General features: G+C 40.5%; 1 protein-coding gene across 1 annotated transcript in view; it reads right to left on the bottom strand.

Moving 5' to 3' along the window:
- LOC114552916 (calsyntenin-2) overlaps nucleotides 1-23,307 on the bottom strand; it is a 179,412-nt gene that overhangs the window by 37,801 nt on the left and 118,304 nt on the right. Inside the window, exon 11 of the mRNA XM_028574010.1 lies at nucleotides 4,528-4,690. Coding sequence (XP_028429811.1) covers nucleotides 4,528-4,690 — 163 coding nt within the window. The remainder of the gene's footprint in view (nucleotides 1-4,527; nucleotides 4,691-23,307) is intronic.

Below are 23,307 nucleotides of genomic sequence, written 5' to 3'. Positions count from 1 at the left end.
AGCAACTGTAGACATTCATGTTAGAATGATCTGTATGATTTCTAAACTGCAGCTACATTGTACGCTGTGGCCAGTTGGATAGAGCTCCCTTGTTGCCCCTGTAGTGGTTATCTACCTGTCAACCTTCCCAGACTAAAGACTAATGCAGCCTTTTTCTTGACTGGGCAGATGGAAATATGGTGGCAGCTATAAAACCTACCTGTGCCTTTCTGTCATCACTCTCTCTTTGTTGCTCACTCAGTGTTTTCACATTCCATTAATTTAGATCTAGCGCCTTCAGCATGCTTGTGCAGCACTGTATGCCCTCATGCACCTGCTCCCACATTACTGTGAGAGTTTTAGAGAGGCAAGCAGGGAGACAGACTCTTTGATGTTCTTTTCATATAAGGTTTTCTCTCTTACCAACAATATTGACTGGTCACTAAACCCCTTTTCCAAACCTGTCCTGTCAAGCTTTGGACAGCTGCATTCCAAAACCAAAAACAAGTGCAAAAGTGTTAGGAAAGGCTTAAACGGTGTATCTACATAAGCTGCAAGCGTTAACATGACTGATTAACTAACTTACCACCTACAGCAGTACCTTAAATTTTACTTCCACAGCCATAGCATATCATTAACTTTTTACAATAGTTTGTGGGGTTACAGGTTACGTAAAAAAGCCCTGTTCATAGCACATCTAGTAAGTACTAAAACATATTAATGCAATGCTGTTTTTTTCTTCATTTCTGTATCTTCTACATGACTAATGTAACTGATGAGTATGCTGATTTCTTTGACATACAGCTTTAGCCTCAGTCTTAACATGATATCATGCATCCATCTATTGGTTATTTAAGACTCCTTTTATAGGATATTTGTTTTAAAATGAGTCAGCTGGAAACATTAAAAAGTCAGCTGGAGACAACATTTCTTTTTTTTACCAACCCTTGTTTTTGTCTTTCTGGGTCTGAAACATTAGTATAAGGAATTTTTGGTGTGAAATGTGTTACAGTTATCATTGTTAACTGCATATGTGTTGTGCCAGAATGGTACATTTGAAAGGAGGCTGAACAGTCAATGGTTTATGATGGTCATTCTGTATATCAGTAAGTATGTGTATTCACACTTCTTAGTGTGTCAGCCCCACATTGATCTTACTTGTCATCAATTTGCACTTCACTGAAATGTTGGTTATCTAGCTCTTGTTTCAGTTCAGTATAATAACCACAGCTGCTTTGCATATTAAAAAAGCCATCTCCTGCAAAAGCGCTTGCTGATACCCTGCCAAGCACCAGGGGAGCAGAGTCTATCTTATAAAATCAAGCTCACATTTGGATTCAAGTATATTAAACTATGCCAAACCTATTCTTTCCTCTTTCTTTATGCTTCACCTGCTCTTTCTCCTTAACTCAGCTACTATTTTCTTCCCTTTTACCTGCCCTCTCTTTAGATGTCCACCTATCCGCTCTGTCCCACCCTGACAGATGTTATCAATTTAGGCCATGGCTAGAGCAACCATTAAGAGTCCCGGACAGAGACGCAGAGAAGAGGGGATTAGCGAGACGCTGCGGAACGAGAATGATACGGGTGATAAAACCGCTGATCATTCCACTTTACAGAGGTTGGTTTTTACATGGTGTCAGCTCTCTTTGCCTGCTCTGTGCAGTGCTCCTTGCTCAATAGATCTTCACTCTCCCTTTTCCTCAGCTTTCTTTGCGTAATTTCCAAAAGAGTAACAGATGAGACAGAAGAGGCATGGGTGAAAGTGTAAAAGAAATAGTCTCTTACTTACTTTATCGTAAGTGTACCTGTATCCTCGTCTGTGTGCCTATATTTGGTTACTGTACTGTATATACACATATTTATGGTTCAATTTGTGCATGTGTGTAATCATCAATACTTCTTCCTGCATGCTTCTTGCTGTGATGAGGGAAGCCAGAGAGGCTGAACAGCAGTGTGTGAGATACACAGTCGAGGAAAAAGAAGAATGAGGCGAGATGAGTGTGTTGCTCTTCGTTACCTGACTGTTACACACTTCTGAACACTGTGCACAAGGTCAGAGGGTAAATATAGGCTGACTGTGTGAAAACTGCACTCCCAGCACTTACTTTCAGAGGTGAATGAAGAAGGATGGGTGGAGGGGGGGCAACCCTTCTATTAGAGAATAGGAGAGAATTAAAATGTACAAATGCAACCTTAACAGCTGGGTAATTTACTGCTTTGTTGTTGCAGCAGGAAGTCACACTGTTGTGTATTTTGGGCTACTATCAGATTCGTAGTTGAGATACACCTGATGGATTGTCGGTAACTTTAGCTTCCGTTGTTGGTGTTAGCCATGCTGCTGTAAAGATATGCTGTTGGGCTAATAAACGTAATATTTATGTCGTAGTCTGGGTTATCATTGTTATATCTAGTAACATGAAACTATAATAAAATATAACACACACTAACAAGTGTATCTCATGCATCTTAAAGCAATGCAATCCAATAGTTTTACCCGTAGTGTTAAAATCAATTTGACTAGTGATGTGCATACGTGTTCCCGTGGTTACAAAGTGATCTCGTATATATAAAAAAAGGCTTTACATAGATCAGGGGATCACTTTCTTAACAGTTCACGTTCAGCAGTTAAATGTAATAGAAGTTTAGCCTTTGAATATGTGCTAAAGCCACACATCAACTCTCACACAGTCCTGTAGTTGGATTACAAACTAACTAATAATTGTCTGACCAAAGTAAGTCAGACAATTATCTTTATTAGGATTTAAATAGCTTCTGAAGAAGTATTTGCTGTCATTAGCCACCTATAATGGCAGTTTGCGGCAGGTTTAATTACAGATTTTACAGTCTGAAAGTCTTGCCACACCACACTATAATGCTTTCTTTGGATACGTATCAGAAATATGAAACTTCTAGGTTGTAATCATTTGCTGTGATCAGGAAATCATTTCGTATGGTTCGTATGAACACTTATCCTACTGGTCACGTGATGACAGGTCACATGACATAAGTTTATAGGTATAGGGCACTGTGAGTTGCCGGTCATTTCAGAGGCCTTTTGTAGTTGAGTTTAGCCAACAAAAGGTGACCATCATGCTGCAACAACAGTTAAAGTGATGGTTCGGAGTAATTTACCCTAGGGTCCTTTGCACCATGACCTCGAGCCAAACACCCCCACCGAAGCTTTTTTCACCTGGGTCTAACATTGGACGAGTTAGCGAAGAGTAGCGTTAGCCGCTGAATAGCTTAGCGCAGGGGCTAATGGACCCACGTTTGTCTGTTGTAAATGACCCCACTAATAATGCCCGAAATGATACCAAAGGTCTACACTAGTACATATAGGTTATGCACTCATAAAACGATGGATTTGTTCTGCTCCCCGGCTTGAAACTTGAGCAGCAGCAGTCAATGTGGTGCATACAGCTATAAATATGTGAAATGCATACAAATTACAGAGCATTACTTTTCTAAGCTATATGTACGCATGGCTTATGAGAACAGCCTGACCTGTTCAATGTCATGAACCATGAAATTATATCATGACATATAATTAAATATTAAAAAATGTATCTGCAGCCATACTGTTTTGAGCTGACAACTCTTTTTCATTTACTCTGCCATCCATTTGCACACTGTCACATTGTCCTGTCTGAACTCTAAAATTATTAATGTCATTCAGCAGTGCAACAGAAAAGCAGAGATAAACCCACTACTGCAGTTCTGCAAATGTTGAATTTCTTTTTGCTACATGAGCTCATCTTTGCATCATGTTTGCAATCAACAAGCACAGTGCTTTGAAAAGGCAATCAGTTGTGGCTAATGGCTTATATTAAGATTTCAGTATTACCTTTACAACTCTTTACTGAGGCTTAGCCCACTACTAGAAACGTTTAAATAGTCTCTGAATTCCCTTTTCTACTCAAGGCCCTTTTAATCCTTCTAAAGGCTTGCAGTTTTCAATGAAAGAACTGGAATGAGGAGGATGAGGAGGAGGAGTAGGTGGAGGAGGAGGAGGAGGAGAAGGAGGACTGGGAGAAGGGGTTCACCGCTACAGATGAAAGCGACACGTGATGACCTGCTCCCGCACAAAAATATATCTTGACTTCTTATCTGAGGTTAAGCATCACTGAGCAGTCTCATTTGGGCTATCAAATAAATGGTAAGCTGTACTGTGAAAAAAAGTGCCCTTTCTTCTACCCTTGTGCAATTAGTTTCAGCTATCAGTTTAGAGGACAGTTTAATTGCATGCGTTCATTCACACTGGTTAAATCATTTGTCAAAGGCACACTGAGTGCTCCTCATAATAACATTGTTCATTCAAGGCAGAATAACATGTTCCACACGCAATGAGTCCCTTAGTAATAATACTTCAGGAAATGTTATTCATAGTTTTCAACTTGCTCCCATATAAAAGCTATATTCAATCAGCTGAAGACCCAATATACACAGGCTTTTCACTGTCTCATTATCAGCATCATCACCATCTTTATCCCCATTGACATCATCCTCATCATCATCATCATCATCAACACAGCTCTGCCCACTCACCTTGCCAGCAGGCACCGACTGTGAGCTGCACGTCAATCTGTGAGGGGTGGATGGGCCAGTCGTCAGTCACCAGGTAGGGGTCGTAGGTTACTCCGTCCACATAGAGCGTCACCACTGGGAACTCCACGTTGATGACGTAGTAATGCCACTCCTTGTCACAGATCTGTGAGAGAGAAAAACAGAGCGTTAGCTCAGAAAGTCATACATGCCCTACATAATTAAATATAATGTGACACTTAGCTGCTGTGGTTATTCACTTTTAAAGAAATAGTTTGACACTTTGGGAAATACACTTATTTGCTTTCTCGCCTAGAGTTTGATTGGAAGATTGATACCACTCTCATGTCTGTACTATAGTCTGTACACTACATATGAAGCTATACAGCCAGCAAGACCTTACCTTAGCTTCACATTAAGACTGGGACAGGAAGAAACAGCTACCTGGCTCTGTCCAAAGGTAACCAAAATAAGTCTCCTAGTGCCTCTAATATCTTAAATTTCTTTTGTGGTGTAGTGTAAAGACTGACAATAAAATCCGACATGTATGCATCACTTATGGTGATGTAACTGGCCTCCTTTTGGGTAGGCAGGGTTTTAAATAGGGTTGAAGATGTGTGTGTTGGGGGTGTGAAATCGGTAGATGTGTCTGGATTATTCTCTGGTGCAGCACCATCCATATTCCCCTCTATATCCCCACAATGTCTGTGTTGTGCATCTCTGTCTGTCATTAGCCACATGGCAAACATTATTTTAATATCCATTCACACTCGCACACAAGCAAAACAGCAGGCCAAAACTTGGACAAACAAGGAAAACCATTACAAACACACATGTAATTCACCAGTGGATTGATGTTTTCTTTTTCCTGGTATTTGTAATGCTTCTCATTTTATCATAGAAATGTGTTAATATTGCACATGGGAACTGTTTTGGCAGACCACTAGTAGAAGTTATTTCAACTTTGTGTTACCCATAAATCATGCAAAGTGGATTTATTAAATCAAATCTCTTGTCCTCTTTATGCCAGTGATGGGAATCTATATGATACAGTATGTTGCCTCAGTTAGGAGGGATGGTTTTTCTATTGCAGCTCTACCTTGGGATTTGTTGTGAAAAAAACAATAGTATTTTTTAACATGAATTCTTGGCTTGTGAGTTGTAAAGCAGACTGGTTTCCTCTGTGCTTAATTCTCAGTGAAATGCATTAATGCATTACCTGTTTAACCTCTTCTGAAAAATGCTTGACTGTACCACTCTTCAGCATGCTTGACCATGCATTTTAATTGATTGCACAAGCCTACTAATGCCTGTCTGTGTGTCTCACAGTATATCTATCTCCCATTCCTCTTTCTCGGCTTCAGGCTATGCTTTACAGACAGTGCCAACACTCATTGGGCCGTACTTCACCTCTTCCTCTCAGCTACTCTGATATAACCTGTGACAGCTTTTGAACACTTAGCCTTGGGTAACCTCCCTCTCTAATGAAGAGCGCTCGGCAGCCTGCTTATTAACTCCATGCTAGCACAGCAGATGGGAGCTCTAATCAATCCGGTTCATTTTTGCTGCTATTGAGGTGCGAGATACAACATCTGGCCTATTGGTGATCATCCTGCACAGCTGCTTAACACATATGCGGCATGTCGATGTGCTGAGTCGGTGCTTAGAATCAATAGGGGGATAATCTGATTGTGGATTTGATGGTGCTGCAGATGGGAATGATGCTGAAGGAACTTTGATTGGCTAGTTGTTGGGATATTAGGTCATGCATAAACACATACACAAGGGATCCCTGCACATGCAGTCCCTATGCTTTGTGTATACAAGTTGTTTGGATATAATTTCAATGTGTGTCAAGGATACATATCGAATACGTGTTGCACACTTGCTCTTAATCTTAAACGTGTCTGTTGCATTATTTGGATTTCTCAATATGGTTACATCTCATTTCTCATGTGCCAAGTGTAAAACGTGCACACACACTAATCCCTCTGACATTTACACATGCTGACTGTCCCTTCCCATGCTCTACCCGCTTCTTCCCTGTTTTTGCTGTTCAGTATTTCAAAGATAGTTCAGGCCCATATGGGATCTGAGTGCCTAGTGGGTGACTTCCTTATGCAGGCTTCAAAGGGGAGATGGCGAGGCACTCTTGCCCAAGAGGAGGCTGCCTCTGCCGAGCTGGGATGTCAGTTGGAGATCTCTCTCAGGGAAAAGAAGGGGGGAGAGAATTACGTAGCCACACACGTCAATACTACTTCGTGAAGCAGAGGAAGAGCTTGTGACTAGGGCAGGACTGATATGTGTATTTGAAGAGTGATTTGGATACCCGTATTCTTGTTGTTAAGGTGCTGATGTTTCATATCTGGTGTGCATTTGGGGTATAGGACATATTTTGGGTTGAGTCTCAGTTTAGGCTCAGCTATGTACCAGTGTTACATACACTGCAGTGAGCCCTTAGTGTGGCGATGATATATTTATTTAAGGTAGTCTAAAAGTTGTCTTGCAACAATAACCAAACGTCTAATGTTAGCTATCATTGATGTACTGCTGTTTTTATCTTTTTTGCACAATATGAAATGGTTGTGTGCACACATTTGTAAAAAGAAAAAAAATCTTTCAGGATTTGGATACTTTGGGGGGTCCCTATTCTCTTGTGCGTAAATATTAGATCCATCTTGTGCACACAAGATTTAAGAAAGTATCATCTCGACCTCCACTCACTTAGTAGCTAAAATTCAACAAGTTGTTTCTACAGCATTTGAACAAAAGCCAAAGATTATGATGAAAATCACTCAGCCAATTCAATGATAGTCATGTTGATAGAAATGGTTAACTTTCAGATCACAATGACATTTACAGTTGATGGAGGTGGCACAAAAGTTCGGCTTCTTGTCAGTAAAATGATTAGAGCTTGAGAGAACAGGTGCACTGCTATGCATGGAAAGACGCCAGCTGGACACAGACAGAGAAACTTTGTTGCATGTGTGTGTGTTTACTGTGTGTGGGTGTGTAGGGAGTGGAATCAGTGTCTATTACAAAAAGCTCAGAACTGGAAATAACTCAGAGAACCAGCCACCATGGCACAAGCTCAAAGTTTTATACTACTGAAAAAAGCCACTGCGAGTGTGTGTACATGTGTACACAGGGTTGTGCATTTGCGTGAGAAAAAGCAAGATGATTCCGCAATGATACACCACTTGTAATATCACCTACCCACAAACAGTCTTGCATACATGGATGCACAGGCATCAGTTCAGCCCCATTAAGTGTCAACTTCAAAAACTTCAAAGCTCCTACGTTAAAGTTTAGGAGAGCAGCTCTGGCTTGTGTTGCTTATGAAAGCAAAGCAAAAAGTTTTCTATTCCCCAATCCCTCCACTTTCCTCTTGTCTCTGCCTGATGCAAATTGACAGACGGAAGGAATGAATGAAATAAATAACCATACAAACAAAGGAGAGGGAGAACACGAAACAACCAGAGGACAAAGAAAAGAAATTGAAATAGAGAGTGAAGAGAGGTAGAGAACGGAAACATCACACATCAAAGATCCTTCATCATCTCTTGGGGCACTCGATGGCGAGAAGAAAACAACATTGCTATCTGCCTCCTTCTATCTCACTCTTTTTCTCTCTGCAGTTTTATTTGGTCTCTTTTCTTCTTTTCCTGTCTGTCCTTTAGAACCTGATTGTGGGAGTTGTTGCCTCAAGTCCTTTGGAGTTGAAAGTCTTTAAGAGATCTGTCACCCAGTCAAACCTTCTAACTTCAAACAAGAGATGGAGGAACGAGATAGGAAAGGTAAAAAAATAAGGAGAGTGGAGGTGATCTGACTTCGGAAAGTGGCAGGGCAGAGGGATGATAGTGAGGGAGGGTGGAGATAAAAAGAAAAAGAGAAGGTGGCGGAAAATAAAGGATAGTAGGAAAGACTTAAAGAAGAAAGTGTAGCCTTACAGAGACACAAGCAAGGCTGCAGATTGTTAGTGTTATTTATTTACATCACAATGGGGTGGAAGCATGCAGCCCAAATATGTCTTTTTTCTGTGTACCAAGATGGACATCATAAAGGTAGTTTGGGGATTACAATGAACTGGTAAGTCATGTAAGACCAGACAAAGACAGCATCAACATGAGGATATTCTTGGCTTGTAGTGTAAACGTAGGGGGCAGGACTGAGGAGAGAGAGAGAGAGAGAGAGAGAGAGAGAGAGAGAGAGAGAGAGAGAGAGAGAGAGAGAGAGAGTGGGAAAAAGATGGAAGGAAGAGGAAGTATAAGAGCCTGCTGGAGGAAGGATCCACAACAGAGATTGATGAGCATTGGAAACAAGGTGACTTTAAGGAGGGGTGGTGAGGAGGGGCCAGGAAAGGGATGTGAAAATGGCAAAGTGAAAGCAGAGGTGTTAACTTAAGGGATTGGATTGGCTGGGGGGGATTGGATAGAACTGTACCATAATAAGCTGGAAATTGTGACATTACGACAAAGGAGAGGTAGAGGAACATCACTGTAACTATACGTTGTGTATCATTTAAGTAAATTCAATGACTTTAATTGTATAACTGTCTGATAGGAGCATCAGTGCAATGATACTGTCCCATTCATATATGAAAGCAATATACCTATATATAGTTAAATCTAAAAAATATTGCAAACAGAAGTGAAATGGATATATTTATATATTTATAAATAGCAGCTTGGCAGTTAGCTGCCAAAGCAGAGAAAAGATGTCCTGGTTGGAGTTGTATGTTGTTATGTAAGTTTTCTCGAGTTTTCTCATGTTTTTGGCCTCCCAGAAGGTCTGAATAATAGGAGGTACGGATAGTCTTGCCATTGTCCTTGACCAAGTCTCTGGCCTTGAACGAGTTTAAAATCAATCTGAGATGATCAATGATTTGGTTTATAAAACGATGCATCCTAAAAATGATGTGCCATATTATTATGAGCTTTATTTCTTTACAATGTTCCAAAGCAATGCACACAGCTCTAAAGCTTTAGACAAACAGCACCTGTAGTTGTCTTTCTTAAATGTGATAATCGATCATTTGAAAAACTCGCAACTCCACTCCAAAGTTCCACATTTTGTGAAATACCCTTATTTGTTTCAATGTCGAGAGTAACATGAGAAGATTGATACCACTCACGTATTTTGTCCAGTGAATATAAGGCTAAAGCCAGCAGCCAGTTAGCTTAGCTTAGCATAAAGACAGGAAACGGGGAAACAGCCTGTCCAATAGCATCAAAGTCCCAAAAAACTAAGTGTAAAAATCATCTATATGCATGAAGAGGGACGTCACAACAGTAAAACATAAGGTAAATTATTTCCACATTTGTTATGTGTGTGTATGTGTGTGTGTTTGTGTGTGTGTGGCGGGGGTGTATAGAGTATATATAGTGCATAGACTACACATCTGAATATCATCTGAGAAACTGTAAATAAAATATAGCCAGGTGAGAAAACCTTCTGCTCTGAACAGTAAAACCTTAATAAAAGTTATAGTATAATTTTGTAAAAGCGAAACATTGTTTTAAGCAGAATATCGGAGCAATTTCCATTTATTATGAAACCTGTCTTTTTCACCCTGACAATTGCACTGAGACCACTTCTTATGTTTTGTTTTTCTGTTTTAGGCCAGTCTGATTGATGGCAACCAGCGTTAAAATGCATTACCTCCACTTAGACTGATCTGCTAGGTATTTTTTAAGGAAACCCATTGACAGAAAAAAGAACGAAAACCCTGTGAAAGTTCTTACATCACCTCATTTAGGACTATGTTCTCTAGCTATGAAGAAAAACGTGTTTTAGCCATTGTCTGAATTATTAAGACCGAGAATACTGTAAAAATATATACATTGTTGAAGATGTGCTAAGTTAAGTATCCCTTGACGACATAGAAGAGGCCTATGTGCAAATTGTATGTGAAGTCTCTAATCCAGTTAGGTTTGTCTGGCTTTAGAAATATACTGCCTCCATATTCATCAACAAAAGTACTGCTTGCTAAGGCATAATTGCCATAAATCATCGTCAGCTCGGTGTCAACATGGAAACCATTATCATGTCAATGCTGTAAGCATCCAAAATTGGGTGTCTGAAAGCCTACAATTACAAAAAAAGAAGAAACAATTAAAAGAAAGTGATATTGGAAAAACAATATATGTGTGTGTGTGTGTGTGTGTGTGTGTGTGTGTGTGTATACAGGACTGTACTGTATTCATGTCAGTGTGTGTATGTGTGTATGTGGGAGAAGTACTTGAAGGTGACTATGAATTACTGGCTGGCAAAAGTGACTAATTAGAGTAGCAATTATCCTGCCGCTCCCGGCAGAGACTGGGCATCAACAGCCAAATGACCTCACCACAAGCTCATAATGGGCCAAACACACACACACACGCACGCACGCACGCACGCACGCACGCACGCACGCACGCACGCACGCACGCACGCATGCACGCACGCACGCACAAAATGTTCACATAACCATCATCCCACTTTCACACATCTACATACCTTCAAAAAGCATGCAAGAACTTACTGATGACACACACACACATACACACTCTCTTCCACACCCTCCAGAGACAGGGAACAGCGTAAAAATGTGATGATGCATCATTTTCTTAAGCACCTCTATCCATCTTCCCTTCCTCACCATATCTCAATCTCTGCTTTTCACACCCTTCATTTTAAGGATGAGGTTGGGAAACCTACCTCAGCTGTATGTAGCACAGCTGTGGATATGCCTACATACATGTACACGGTGTGTGTGTGTGTGTGTGTGTGTGTGTGTGTGTGTGTGTGTGTGTGTGTGTGTGTATGTGCATGGCCATTTTAGTAAGACTGATCACATTGACTTTCTCAACCTGGAGAAGAATTATTACTACAAATATCACTGTCTGGGTGGTACAGTGGTCTAAAGTGTATACACTAGTATGTAATGTCATGGGTTTGAATTGATGCTACTGTACAGGTCGTCCTAGATTGTTTTTAAATATGTGGTTTGGGTTAGGTTTCCTATTCTGTAAAGAACAAAGAACAAAGCAATCCATTGTTTCCTTTAAGCTCTTTTCCATTTAGGGTTCACACTAATTTATTACAAATGAACAAAAAGTTGTACATGTGAAACCCCATGAACACACAGGCATTTCATTGGATAGTTTTGGTGACCTACTTACAGTTTTTTACAATCACTTTGCTACTAATTTCAGAACCTTGATGTCAAACTCTAGACACAAAACTCAAAACAGTTATCACTTGTAACACAGGCTGTCCAATGTTCAAAACATTGCATTGGGCATATCTTTAAAGAAATCTTGCACTTGCACAATCACTGGTTCAAAAAACAAATATATTGTGAAATACCATTGAAACGTTACTTTAGATCACCCACACATAAGCTACCCATAGTTTCACTGGATCATCGTTCGTACAATCATTAAATATTGTAGTACAAAATAGGCGATACATGTTTCATTATGGTACTACAAGTAAATATATCCCTGTTAAAGTACTGCAGTAGTAGAGCGAATACTGCATACCAATGTGGTAGAAGTATATATATATATATATATATATATATATATATATATATATATATATATATATATATATATATATATATATATATATTAACCTTTATTTATCCAGGTAAGTCGATTGAGAACAAATTCTCATTTGCAACGACAACAGACATACAGTATAAGTATATATACAGTCATGAGAAAAAATTAGGACACCCATGCTAAAGTTGACTAAAAAAAGGAATAAAAAAATCATCTTTGGTAATTGATCTTAATGCCTTAATTAAAAAAATTAGGAAAAATCCAACCTTTATGGACACCAATTTTGCTTGTGAATGAATAATGTATCGTAAATAAATAAATGTTCTTCCTTCAAATACAGGGGGCATAAGTAAGTACACCCCTATGTTAAATTCCCATAGAGGCAGGCAGATTTTTATTTTTAAAGGCCAGTTATTTCATGGATCCAGGATACTATGCATCCTGATAAAGTTCCCTTGGCCTTTGGAATTAAAATAGCCCAACATCATCACATACCCTTCACCATACGAGATTGGCATGGTTTTATTTCAGTTAATTTGAGTTGATAGCTGGTTTGATTTGCATTGAGAGATGATTTTATGGAAACTACCCCATGCCAATCTCTAGGTATGGTGAAGGGTATGTGATGATGGGGGGGCTATTTTAATTCCAAACGCCAAGGGAACTTTATCAGGATGCATAGTATCCTGATCCATGAAATAACTGGCCTTTACAGTAAAAATAAAAATCTGCCTGCCTCTATGGGAATTTAACATAGGGGTGTACTTACTTATGCCCCCTGTATTTTAAGGAAGAACATTTATTTATTTACGATACATTATTCATTCACAAAGAAAATTGGTGTCATTAAAGATTGGATTTTCCCAAATTTTTTTAATTAAGGCATTAAGATCAATTTGCAATAGATGTTTTTTGTATTCCTCTTTTCAGTCAACTTTAGCATGGGTGTCCTAATTTTTTCACATGACTGTAAATTATATATCTCAATCATCAGTAACAAGTTGGCAGAATTGGACAAGCAATTCCAAGGGCCTGAATCCATACAGTGCAGTACTGTAAATACTGTAAAGAGTCTGAAAAGTTGGTACATGGTACTATAGAAACAGTGTCTGATAAACAGTAGTACATTACAGTAAAGAATGATGATGAAATATTACATCCATGATGTAGTCTAATTGGTTCATGATCCACGCTAATTGGTGACATGTGAATCTCGTTATCTTGAAACTTTCATGATCTAAACATGGAATATTGTTTGTCTGTTTCCATACAATTATGCATTAAGAGTAATGCAACAGTTACTTATCATTTTGAGTAGTTGTATCGATTGATAGTTAGATGATTGTAATGGAATGAATAGACAATTATCTAAAATGTAATGTGTGAATTGCTTTTTGAAATAGTAGTACTTTGATGTTAAGTTGTGTCATATTGAACATCACAACAATGATCTTTGTTAAATGAACAAATTATATTTGGTTTATGTGCATTGTATCCAAGCAATTGAAAAAAGTGTTAGAGTTTTGAAAAATGTGCATTTTGATCATTGGTTGTGAGTTTTGTGTCTAGAGTTTTGAAAAATGACGTCAAGGTTCTGAAATTAGTAGCAAAGTGATTGTAAAAAACTGTATCTTGTATCAGCAGCATCAAACTTTATTCTGGTGCCTGACAGCAGGTCACAGCACTTATTTGTCGTTACTTATCTTTTCTGTTGATCACAAAGAGCTCACACAAAAACAGGTGGTTATGACCATTATGTGAGATGGGTATCACAACATGAATTATGGTATGGTTGGTAAATTAAAGTCTGTTCTGTTTTTCCTTGGTAAGTTTGTGTCTGATATCTCCTTTCTATGTGGGATCGTTGCTGTAAAATGTTTTTAATTTGAGGTTGATGATAACATTTTGTATTGTTTACAATTGCATTTGTTTTTCTCTTGGGTATCTTGGGAAATCAAACCACTTCGGTACACTGTCAAAACAAAGCCATCAAGTAGTGAAAAGTAAATCCTTAAATAAAGATTAAAATCATTATATTCCTGCCTATTGCCATATTTTCAGCTTTAATTAATATTGCGGCAGCCATATATTTCCTCTGAATACACTGCATGGTTAAGTTCTCTTAGAACACCAGTATTCCTGACATAAGCTTGGCTTTACCTTCCAATTTCCAACACTTTTCACACATAATACATACTGGAAGTTTTGCAGTATGTGACTCCTAACTGTGGTTAAGTTACTGATCAATGTCCAGTGCTCACATTCAAATTATATTTTGTGCTTAATGAGCTTTTTATGAGCACTAATGAAAATTACTTTAAGCCATCCAGTCAAGCATAATTTGCTGTAAGACACCAAAATAAACTTTGTTTTTATTTTCTTCATCAACCTGTCCTTTGGTGAATTTAATCAGATAATTCAAAATTGTCAACATAGTAAGCAGTTGGAGCTGCAGCAGTGGCTGTGACACACAACTCATGGAAGCAATTAAAGGAGAATTCTGGCCAATTTTTACGTTAATCTTGATTGCTATAGCTACCCGAGTACTTTCGATAGAAAAAACCCCGACCCGAATCAGTGCAGGTAACACAGAGAAGCTGCAGCTACGTACTACAAGCATCCCCTGAGCTAAAACGGCAGTGCTCGGGGCAAGTTTTAGAGTGCCTTTGTGCCTCTTAACAGACACAAAATGCAATTAATATGTCTGTGCCACATGAACAGGGCCCTTACGTGTCAACAAAATGCGTTTTCAACTCAGACATTGTTTAAATTCACCTACCCTGGTCCCTGTCTCGATCCTGCCGGTAGCTAGCTTGCCCTGCTAGCTGATAGCCGTTAGCTGCTAGCTGCCGTCCGGTGAGTGTATTCAGACAGGCTTCTGTGATAATTGTGTTGATATGCAATGAATAAACTGTAATACCTAGTCTGACCAGCAGAGGGACTTAGTTAGTGATATGACCATGGTGCATGTGATTGGAGACAGATGAAGAAGAACGGCTAGGGAAGCTACGTGGTTGTGATGATGTTCAGTCGTACATTAAAGTTTGATCACAAGCTCATTATGGATTAAGAAAACTAAGTCTCATCTTTAAGACTCAAACAACACATGGTACCAGGAGAAAACCGTTTTTGTCATGCGTCAGTTTCACTTGTAAAATGGATGTTTTAAAGCCACCGGAGGGACTGAAACTGGTGGGTAACGTGGACAGCAAATTGTCTTTTAAGCAACAGTTCGAGTTGTATATGGCTGCCATAGGACTGAACAGTAAACCTGACGCCAGGAAGATAGCATTGCTACTTACTGTAGCGGGTTCCCAAGCCATTGAGGTTTTCAACACGTTCGAGTTCGGCGAAGGTGAAGACAAAGAAAAGTACGACATCATACTGGAAAAATTCAGTGCATATTACTCCCCACAGAAAAACGTTGTGTATGAAAGGTATGTGTTCCGGTCTCGGATGCAACAGCCCGACGAAACTTTTGATTGCTTTGTGACTGATTTGAAGCTTAAAGCCCAGTCATGTGATTTTGGAGATCTGAAAGATTCTATGATCCGCGATCAAATAGTTTATGGAATCCAGGAAAAGAGGATAAGGGAGAGGCTTTTAAGAGATGCTAAACTGACTCTGGAAGAAGCAGAGAGACTGTGTCATGCAAGTGAATTAGCCCAACAGCATGCAAAGATGTTTAATGAAGTGAATGCCGCAGCAGTACATGACAGTGCCAAAGTAGCTGTAATCAAAAATAAGATGAAAAAGCACACACCACAAAAGAAAAACAGAGAAGATGCAGCAGCATACACCTGCAAACGTTGTGGTAGCAGACATGAGCCCCGGCAGTGCCCTGCCTATGGCAAAAGATGCTCAAATTGCAATGAAAAAAATCATTTTGCAAGACAATGCTTAACAAAGGACAAGCCCAAGTCAGTGAGGCTAGTTGAAGATACTGACCTAAGTGAGACTTCCTTTGTCGGTATGGTGTCATGTGACAATGTAGAAAATGATGCCATAGAGGAAAATGCTAGGCATTTAGAAAATGAAGATACATGGATTGTGTCATTGCCAATGAATGGAGCTTTAGTAGCGCTAAGGATTGACACAGGCGCACAAGCAAACTTGATCAGCATGACTGAAAAGGACAAAGGACAAAAGCTACAATGTACTCTTCTCTGTTGTACCTGAGGGCCGGGAATCACTGCTCGGTGGTGCCTCCTCGAAGAAACTAGTCTACCATATTAACTGCTCAGAAGCAGTAAGTGTACACACAGGCACAGTTGAGTCCATTGTGCATCGTTACCAAGACGTTTTTAAAGGACTAGGATGCCTTCCATGCACATACAAAATCAAACTCAGGGAAGATGCTACTCCAGTAATCCATGCACCAAGGAAAGTTCCAGCCCCACTTCGGGAGCGCCTCAAAAAGGAACTGGAAAGGATGTGTCAGTTAGAAGTCATCGCAAAAGTGGAAGAACCGACAGAGTGGGTGAACTCAATGGTGTGCGTCGACAAAAAGAACGCAAGCAAAGAACTTAGAATATGCATGGACCCAGGAGACTTAAATCAAAACATAAAACATGAGCATTACCAGATACCAAAACGGGAAGAAATCACAAGTGAGATGGCAGGAGCCAAGTACTTTTCAAAGCTAGATGCGGCACAGGGTTTCTGGCAAATCAAGTTGGATGATGAGAGCTCAAGATACTGCACGTTCAATACGCCCTTTGGGAGGTACAGATTCCTGAGAATGCCGTTTGGCATAATCTCAGCATCTGAAATATATCATTGGGCAATGGACAATATGCTAGAGGGCCTAGAAGGGGTCCGTTGCTATGTAGATGATGTAGTAATCTGGGGCTCCACTCTACTAGAGCACAATGAAAGACTGACGAAAGTGCTCCAAAGGGTGCGTGAGAATGGACTGAAGCTAAACCGCGCCAAATGCCAATTCGGGGTGCAAGACATAACATTCCTTGGAGACAAGTATTCTTCTCAAGGGATAGAGCCAGATGAAAGGAAGATAAAAGCCATTCTAGGCATGCTGCGCCCCACAGACAAGAAAGGTGTGCTCAGAATAATGGGGATGATCAACTTTATTGGAAAGTTCATACCTAACCTATCAGTGAAAACATCAGCATTGAAAGAAATACTCCATGACTCCAATGAGTTTAAGTGGACATCGAGAAATGAGAAAGAATGGAATGCTTTGAAGATCGCACTGACAAATGCACCCGTGCTGGCGTATTATGATCCCAACAAGAGACTGAAGATTTCAACAGATGCGTCGAAGGACGGACTCGGAGCTGTCTTGTTACAGGCAGAAGGAGATAGCTGGAAGCCAGTTGCTTATGCTTCTAGGTCCATGACTAAGACTGAAACAAGATATGCTCAAATAGAGAAGGAATGCCTTGGATTAGTTTATGGACTACAGATCTTTCATTGCTATGTCTATGGACTTCCTACATTCACAGTTGAGACAGATCATCGTCCTCTTCATCAAGAAAAGTCTCAATGAGATGTCACTGAGGATTCAGTGGCTCGCCATGAAGCTGCAAAGGTATGATTTTGAGCTTATATACACACCAGGCAAGCATTTAGTGCTAGCAGATGCGCTATCACGAGCGCCAGAGACGAGTACTGCATGCTCCACGGAAAAAGAGATAGAGAACCATGTCAACATGATCGTTGAGTCTCTACCTGTGTCTCAAGTTAAAGCAAAGCAGATCAGTGAAGAAACAGTCAAAGACAAGGAGCTACAAACAGTGTTGGAAAACATCCACAGTGGCTCGCCCAAGGGGTCCTGTCCGAAGTATTATCACATTAAATCAGAGCTAAGTGTGGCAAATGGACTGTTATTGAGAGACTGTAGAATTGTCATTCCACACAGCCTGAGGCCAGAGATACTTCGTAAGCTACACGAGGGACACCTTGGTATTGAGAAATGCAAAAGAAGAGCCAGGAATGCCATGTATTGGCCCGGAATCAACAAGGCAATTGAAAATATGATAGGAAAATGTGAAACATGTAACAAGTACCAGAGCAAGCAGGCAAGGGAGCCTATGTTGGTCCAAAATCTTCCCACTGCTCCTTGGGAGAAAGTTGGAACGGATTTGTTTCACTGTAATGGCAAGGACTACCTGCTAGTGATAGATTACTATTCAAACTTTCCTGAAATTGCTCTGCTCACAAGTGCAACTTCCAACAGTGTCATTACTCATGTCAAGTCCATTTTTGCCCGGCATGGGATACCGAAGACTCTAGTGAGTGACAATGGTCCATGCTATAACAGCAAGGAATGGCAACAGTTTGCCAGACAATATGGATTTCACCATGTCACTTCAAGTCCACAGCATGCACAGGCAAATGGCAAAGCTGAAAAGGGATGCATATCATCAAACAGCTTCTCAAAAAGGCCACAGACAGCAAGTCAGATACTTATTTAGCTCTACTAAGCTACAGAACGGCCCCGCTTGAATGTGGTTTATCCCCAGCAGAACTGTTGATGAATCGCAAGTTACGCACAACCCTACCTTGCTATACAGACATCAAAGAAAATGCAGAGACACAGACAAAAATGGAGAATATGAAATGGAAACAAAAACAGCGTTATGACAAGTCAACCAAAACCCTCAGACCACTTGCCAAAGATGATGTGGTGCGTATCCAAGATCAGGATGTGTGGAACCGGAAAGCTACTGTTCTCCAGGAGGTCGGACCGAGATCATATGAAGTAAGGACTGAGGAGGGTCACGTGCTCAGAAGGAACCGTCGCAACCTTTTCAAAACCAGAGAGACTTTCAGAGAAACAGAATGTGAGGATCAAGATGGAAATACCTCTGTGTCACATGCAGAAACAGTGCCAGACCTGAAATCAGATGGAGGTGTGCGTGTGGACACTCAGGGTCACCTGTCTTCCGGAGATCTGAGCGTCAAGTCAAAAAACCAGTCAAGCTTGATCTGTGATTCTATGGACAGAATATGTGGTGTTCTTCTTTTTGTGTTTTTTAAAAAAAAAAAAAAAAAAAAAAGGAAAGTGAGATGTAAAAGTGGTGATCCTTGAAGTTCATAAAAAAAAAAAAAAAAAAAAACTGCTTTTGGTATTAGAAAGTTTTGTTTAAAAAAAAAATGTGAATCTGGTTGTTCACGATCACAGTACATATGTTAAGGTATGTTTTGTTCACAGCTTCAAAGAAAGGGGGATGTGTTGATATGCAATGAATAAACTGTAATACCTAGTCTGACCAGCAGAGGGACTTAGTTAGTGATATGACCATGGTGCATGTGATTGGAGACAGATGAAGAAGAAAGGCTAGGGAAGCTATGTGGTTGTGATGATGTTCAGTCGTACATTAAAGTTTGAGCACAAGCTCATTATGGATTAAGAAAACTAAGTCTCATCTTTAAGACTCAAACAACACAATAATCATCCCAATAACAATCCACGGAGTGGCGGTGGTGTGGCTATGTCCTCCAGAGGACAGGTCATGTCACGTCTTGAAGTGTATTCCCCCCTAAAAAAACAGTAGTGCGGTAGTAGCTGTTAGCTGTTAGCTGCCCTCCGGTGAGTGTGTACAGCCAAATAGCTTTTAGCCGTTAGCTGCTTGCTGCCGTCCGGAAAGTGTATTCAGCCAGGCATCTGTGATAATCATCCCAATAAAAATCCACGGAACGCCCGGTGGGCTGGTGGATGTCCTGCATAGGACAGATCATGCCTTCGCAGCAAAATGTTTAGATTATTTCCCCCTCAAAATAGGTAATTGAACACTGTAGTGGTTATGACCACTGGTTATCAGTGACTATGTAACTACATGGAAACGGGATAAACGATGTCTGTGGCTTGCACAGTAATAGCGTTACTGAAGCTTAGCTGTTGCATTGTGCTGTCTAGTGGGAATTCAGTTGTAGCAGAAAAAGTTAAACAGTAGTGTGCAGATTGGAGCGTAGTGTGTGAAGAATGAAAAGCCGAGTTGTTTATAACGGAAGAAGCTTGGAGTATGAAGAATATAGCAGATATACAACACACGGAAGAGCCTTTTGAGTTTGATGGTTGTCCTTATTTATTCAAACCCGAGTGTACAGACGAAGAACTAGCCTCACAAGAGTTGGAAAGAACGAGACTGACAGACAGAGGGGAAACAGGCAGATGAATTTGCTGCTCCAAGCACAAGCTAAAGCTAGCCTTCAGTAACTGGAGGACATAGCCACACCACCGGGCGTTCCGTGGATTTTTATTGGGATGATTATCACAGATGCCTGGCTGAATACATTCACTGGACGGCAGCTAGCAGCTAACGGCTAACAGCTATCTGGCTGTACACACTCACCGGAGGGCGGATAGCAGCTAACAGCTACTACCGCACTACTGTTTTTTTAGGGGGGAATACACTTCAAGACGTGACATGACCTGTCCTCTGGAGGACATAGCCACACCACCGCCGCTCCGTGGATTGTTATTGGGATGATTATCACAGAAGCCTGTCTGAATACACTTACCGGACGGCAGCTAGCAGCTAACTCCTATCAGCTAGCAGGGCAAGCTAGCTACCGGCAGGATCGAGACAGGGACCAGGGTAGGTGAATTTAAACAATGTCTGAGTTGAAAACGCATCTTGTTGACACGTAAGGGCCCTGTTCATGTGGCACAGACATATTAATTGCATTTTGTGTCTGTTAAGAGGCACAAAGGCACTCTAAAACTTGCCCCGAGCACTGCCGTTTTAGCTCAGGGGACGCTTGTAGTACGTAGCTGCAGCTTCTCCGTGTTACCTGCACTGATTCGGGTCGGGGTTTTTTGTATCAAAAGTACTCGCGTAGCTATAGCGATCAAGATTAACGTAAAAATTGGCCGGAATTCTCCTTTAAGGTACTGTGAGACCCTAAGCATCCAAGCCACAATTTACACCACAATCGCACTTCTTCTCGGCAAATCTGAATTGATTCCTTGATTCTTGATTTTGCCTGAGTGATTTCTCACAGTGACTTGTGAATGTGTAGGTGTTTACTGCACATGAACGCTTACATGCTTATGTAAATTGTGCACACACAAACACAGGTTTTGCAGATTCTTAATCCCCTGCAAATGCTTATCAGGAGCTCAGGAGAGGTGTTGATTTGTGGGACAGTAGCCTATTATCTATCAGAAGCACTTCTGATTACCTTGCATGTATCATTTATAATTTCCTATGAATAGAACAAGTCTATCGCAAACCAGGAACAGGAGGGAACAAAGAAAACAAAAGTGCTAAGCAGATAAGAAGGGAAAAAAAAGCTGGCCAGAGAATGTTTAAACCCAGCAGGAGGACATTTTCAGACTGCCATTAAATCTAATAGAAAAGAAAATATATTGAAAATGCACTTACAACAGAATGGTCTGGTGTAAATAAAATGGTTAGCCACAATATCGCCCCCTCAAATGGTTTAAAACACCCACTGTTCCATCTGATTTTCACCTAAAAGTAGCCACTGGTTTTCAGAGTACTGCTTGGCCTGTGGTGTTGCTGCTTGTAGAATTTATCAAAACCAAAGTGTACCCCAAAATGACATACAGAAGGACCCTGAACCACTTAATATGCAACTCCACTGTATAGCCTACTATCTATTGACTTAGTGTAGGCTACTTCTACATCAGAAGAAGACATAGGCGCCCATGGAAAATACCGAGCACCCACTGAGCACCCACATGTGCCAGTCTGCCAGTAGGCTACATTCATTTAAAATTAAACATTGCAATTGGTGCTAAGTGTAGCATCTGTCACAATGTGATTGGTTATGTCGCTGTCAGTCCCCTGCTCCATATCCTATCCACCAATCACAGCGTCTCTTGGATGAAAAAGCGTCCATCCCCCCCACAGTGTATGTATGTGCATTAGGTAATCAGAGTGAGAATTAAATGGACAGATTTGTTATTAAAAAAGCAAACCTAATGATGCAAGTGCATCAACGACATCCAACACCAGTGCAGAGAGTTCTTAATTTCCCACGAAGATGATTACGGTTGATACCCCAGAATCGGTTACTGCGCGCTGGATACAGAGCACCGCGAGCGGCCGGTCGTGGTGCTCCGTCAGGTCAGCGGTAGTTGGTGGTCAGTTAAACTTCTCATCTTCAATCCTATCTGTATTTGTGAGAAGTGATGCTGTCCTGAAACTTTACGGCTTTATTATAGAGTAAATAGTGTGTTCGTATCGGCCACTGTCCGTTTCCTAAGGTTCTGAAATGCAAACATTTTTTGACTACTTTTTGTTTTTTAAAGGCATGCACCCGTGAGCACCCACGGAGGAAAACATAAATCGGCGCCTATGGAGGAATACATTGTGCTTCTATATTTACCTGACAGAGAACATTGCAGAATCTGAATGTAATCACAAAATATCACAATTAAAATGTAATCAGACATTAGTGTCATGGACTCATGGCAGTGCGCTACCCACCCGGTCCGTTATGAGCGCTAAACAGCACATATCTGTGAGTCTGATGAAATCTGATGTAGGCTATCTGCCCGGTTCAGCTCTGAGATTTTCTTGCATTGCACAGCGCTCTTAAGGAATAATCTCTGAGATTAGGCTACGTTATGTTCTTCCAGCTCTCAGCAATTTAATACAATAGCAGGAAAAGAGTCAGAGGCGCTAATGTGCAGGTTACCTTCCTACTGTGTGCTTCTTTTACCGACGATATCTTTTGCATTTCTTATCCAACCAAACTCAAACTTGGCACTGCACTTACTCGTGCCTGTAGCAAGACACCAGTCAAGTTTGAAATCCATCGGACTAATGTTTCGAGAGATATGCGCTTAACACAGACATACAGACGTTCCTGCAATTATAGATAGATGCCATTGTTTTACAGTGCCACGAAAAGAGCAAATAAAAAAGAAAAGTCCTGCTATAATTGTAAATCGATTTGTAACAGGTCAAGACCGGACATACAGTAGGTGGATATAAGAAATGGTGAATGGAAAGCATGTTGAACAATGCATATCAATACAAAAAGAGGCTATTTCACTTCAAATGCTGTGGTTTATATATTAACTAAACGCTACATCATTAGTTTGTCTTTTTCGCTAAAGGTCCTAGCTTTCTAAGGCACACACTTTTTCTTGATGCTACTTTTGGGAACATTTTGGCCCCAATACAATGTGTTGGATCCAAGGGTCCCCATGAGTGTTTTGCTTTGGGTCTGTTAGCAAACAGAGAATATTCAGTTACAGATTTGGATTAACCTTATTTCACCCCAGTTGATC

This window comes from Perca flavescens, chromosome 3 (assembly GCF_004354835.1).
Source record: "Perca flavescens isolate YP-PL-M2 chromosome 3, PFLA_1.0, whole genome shotgun sequence".
NCBI lineage: Eukaryota > Metazoa > Chordata > Actinopteri > Perciformes > Percidae > Perca > Perca flavescens.
The sequence above is the reverse complement of the archived record's forward strand: the minus strand, read 5'-3'. Positions and strand labels throughout refer to the sequence as shown.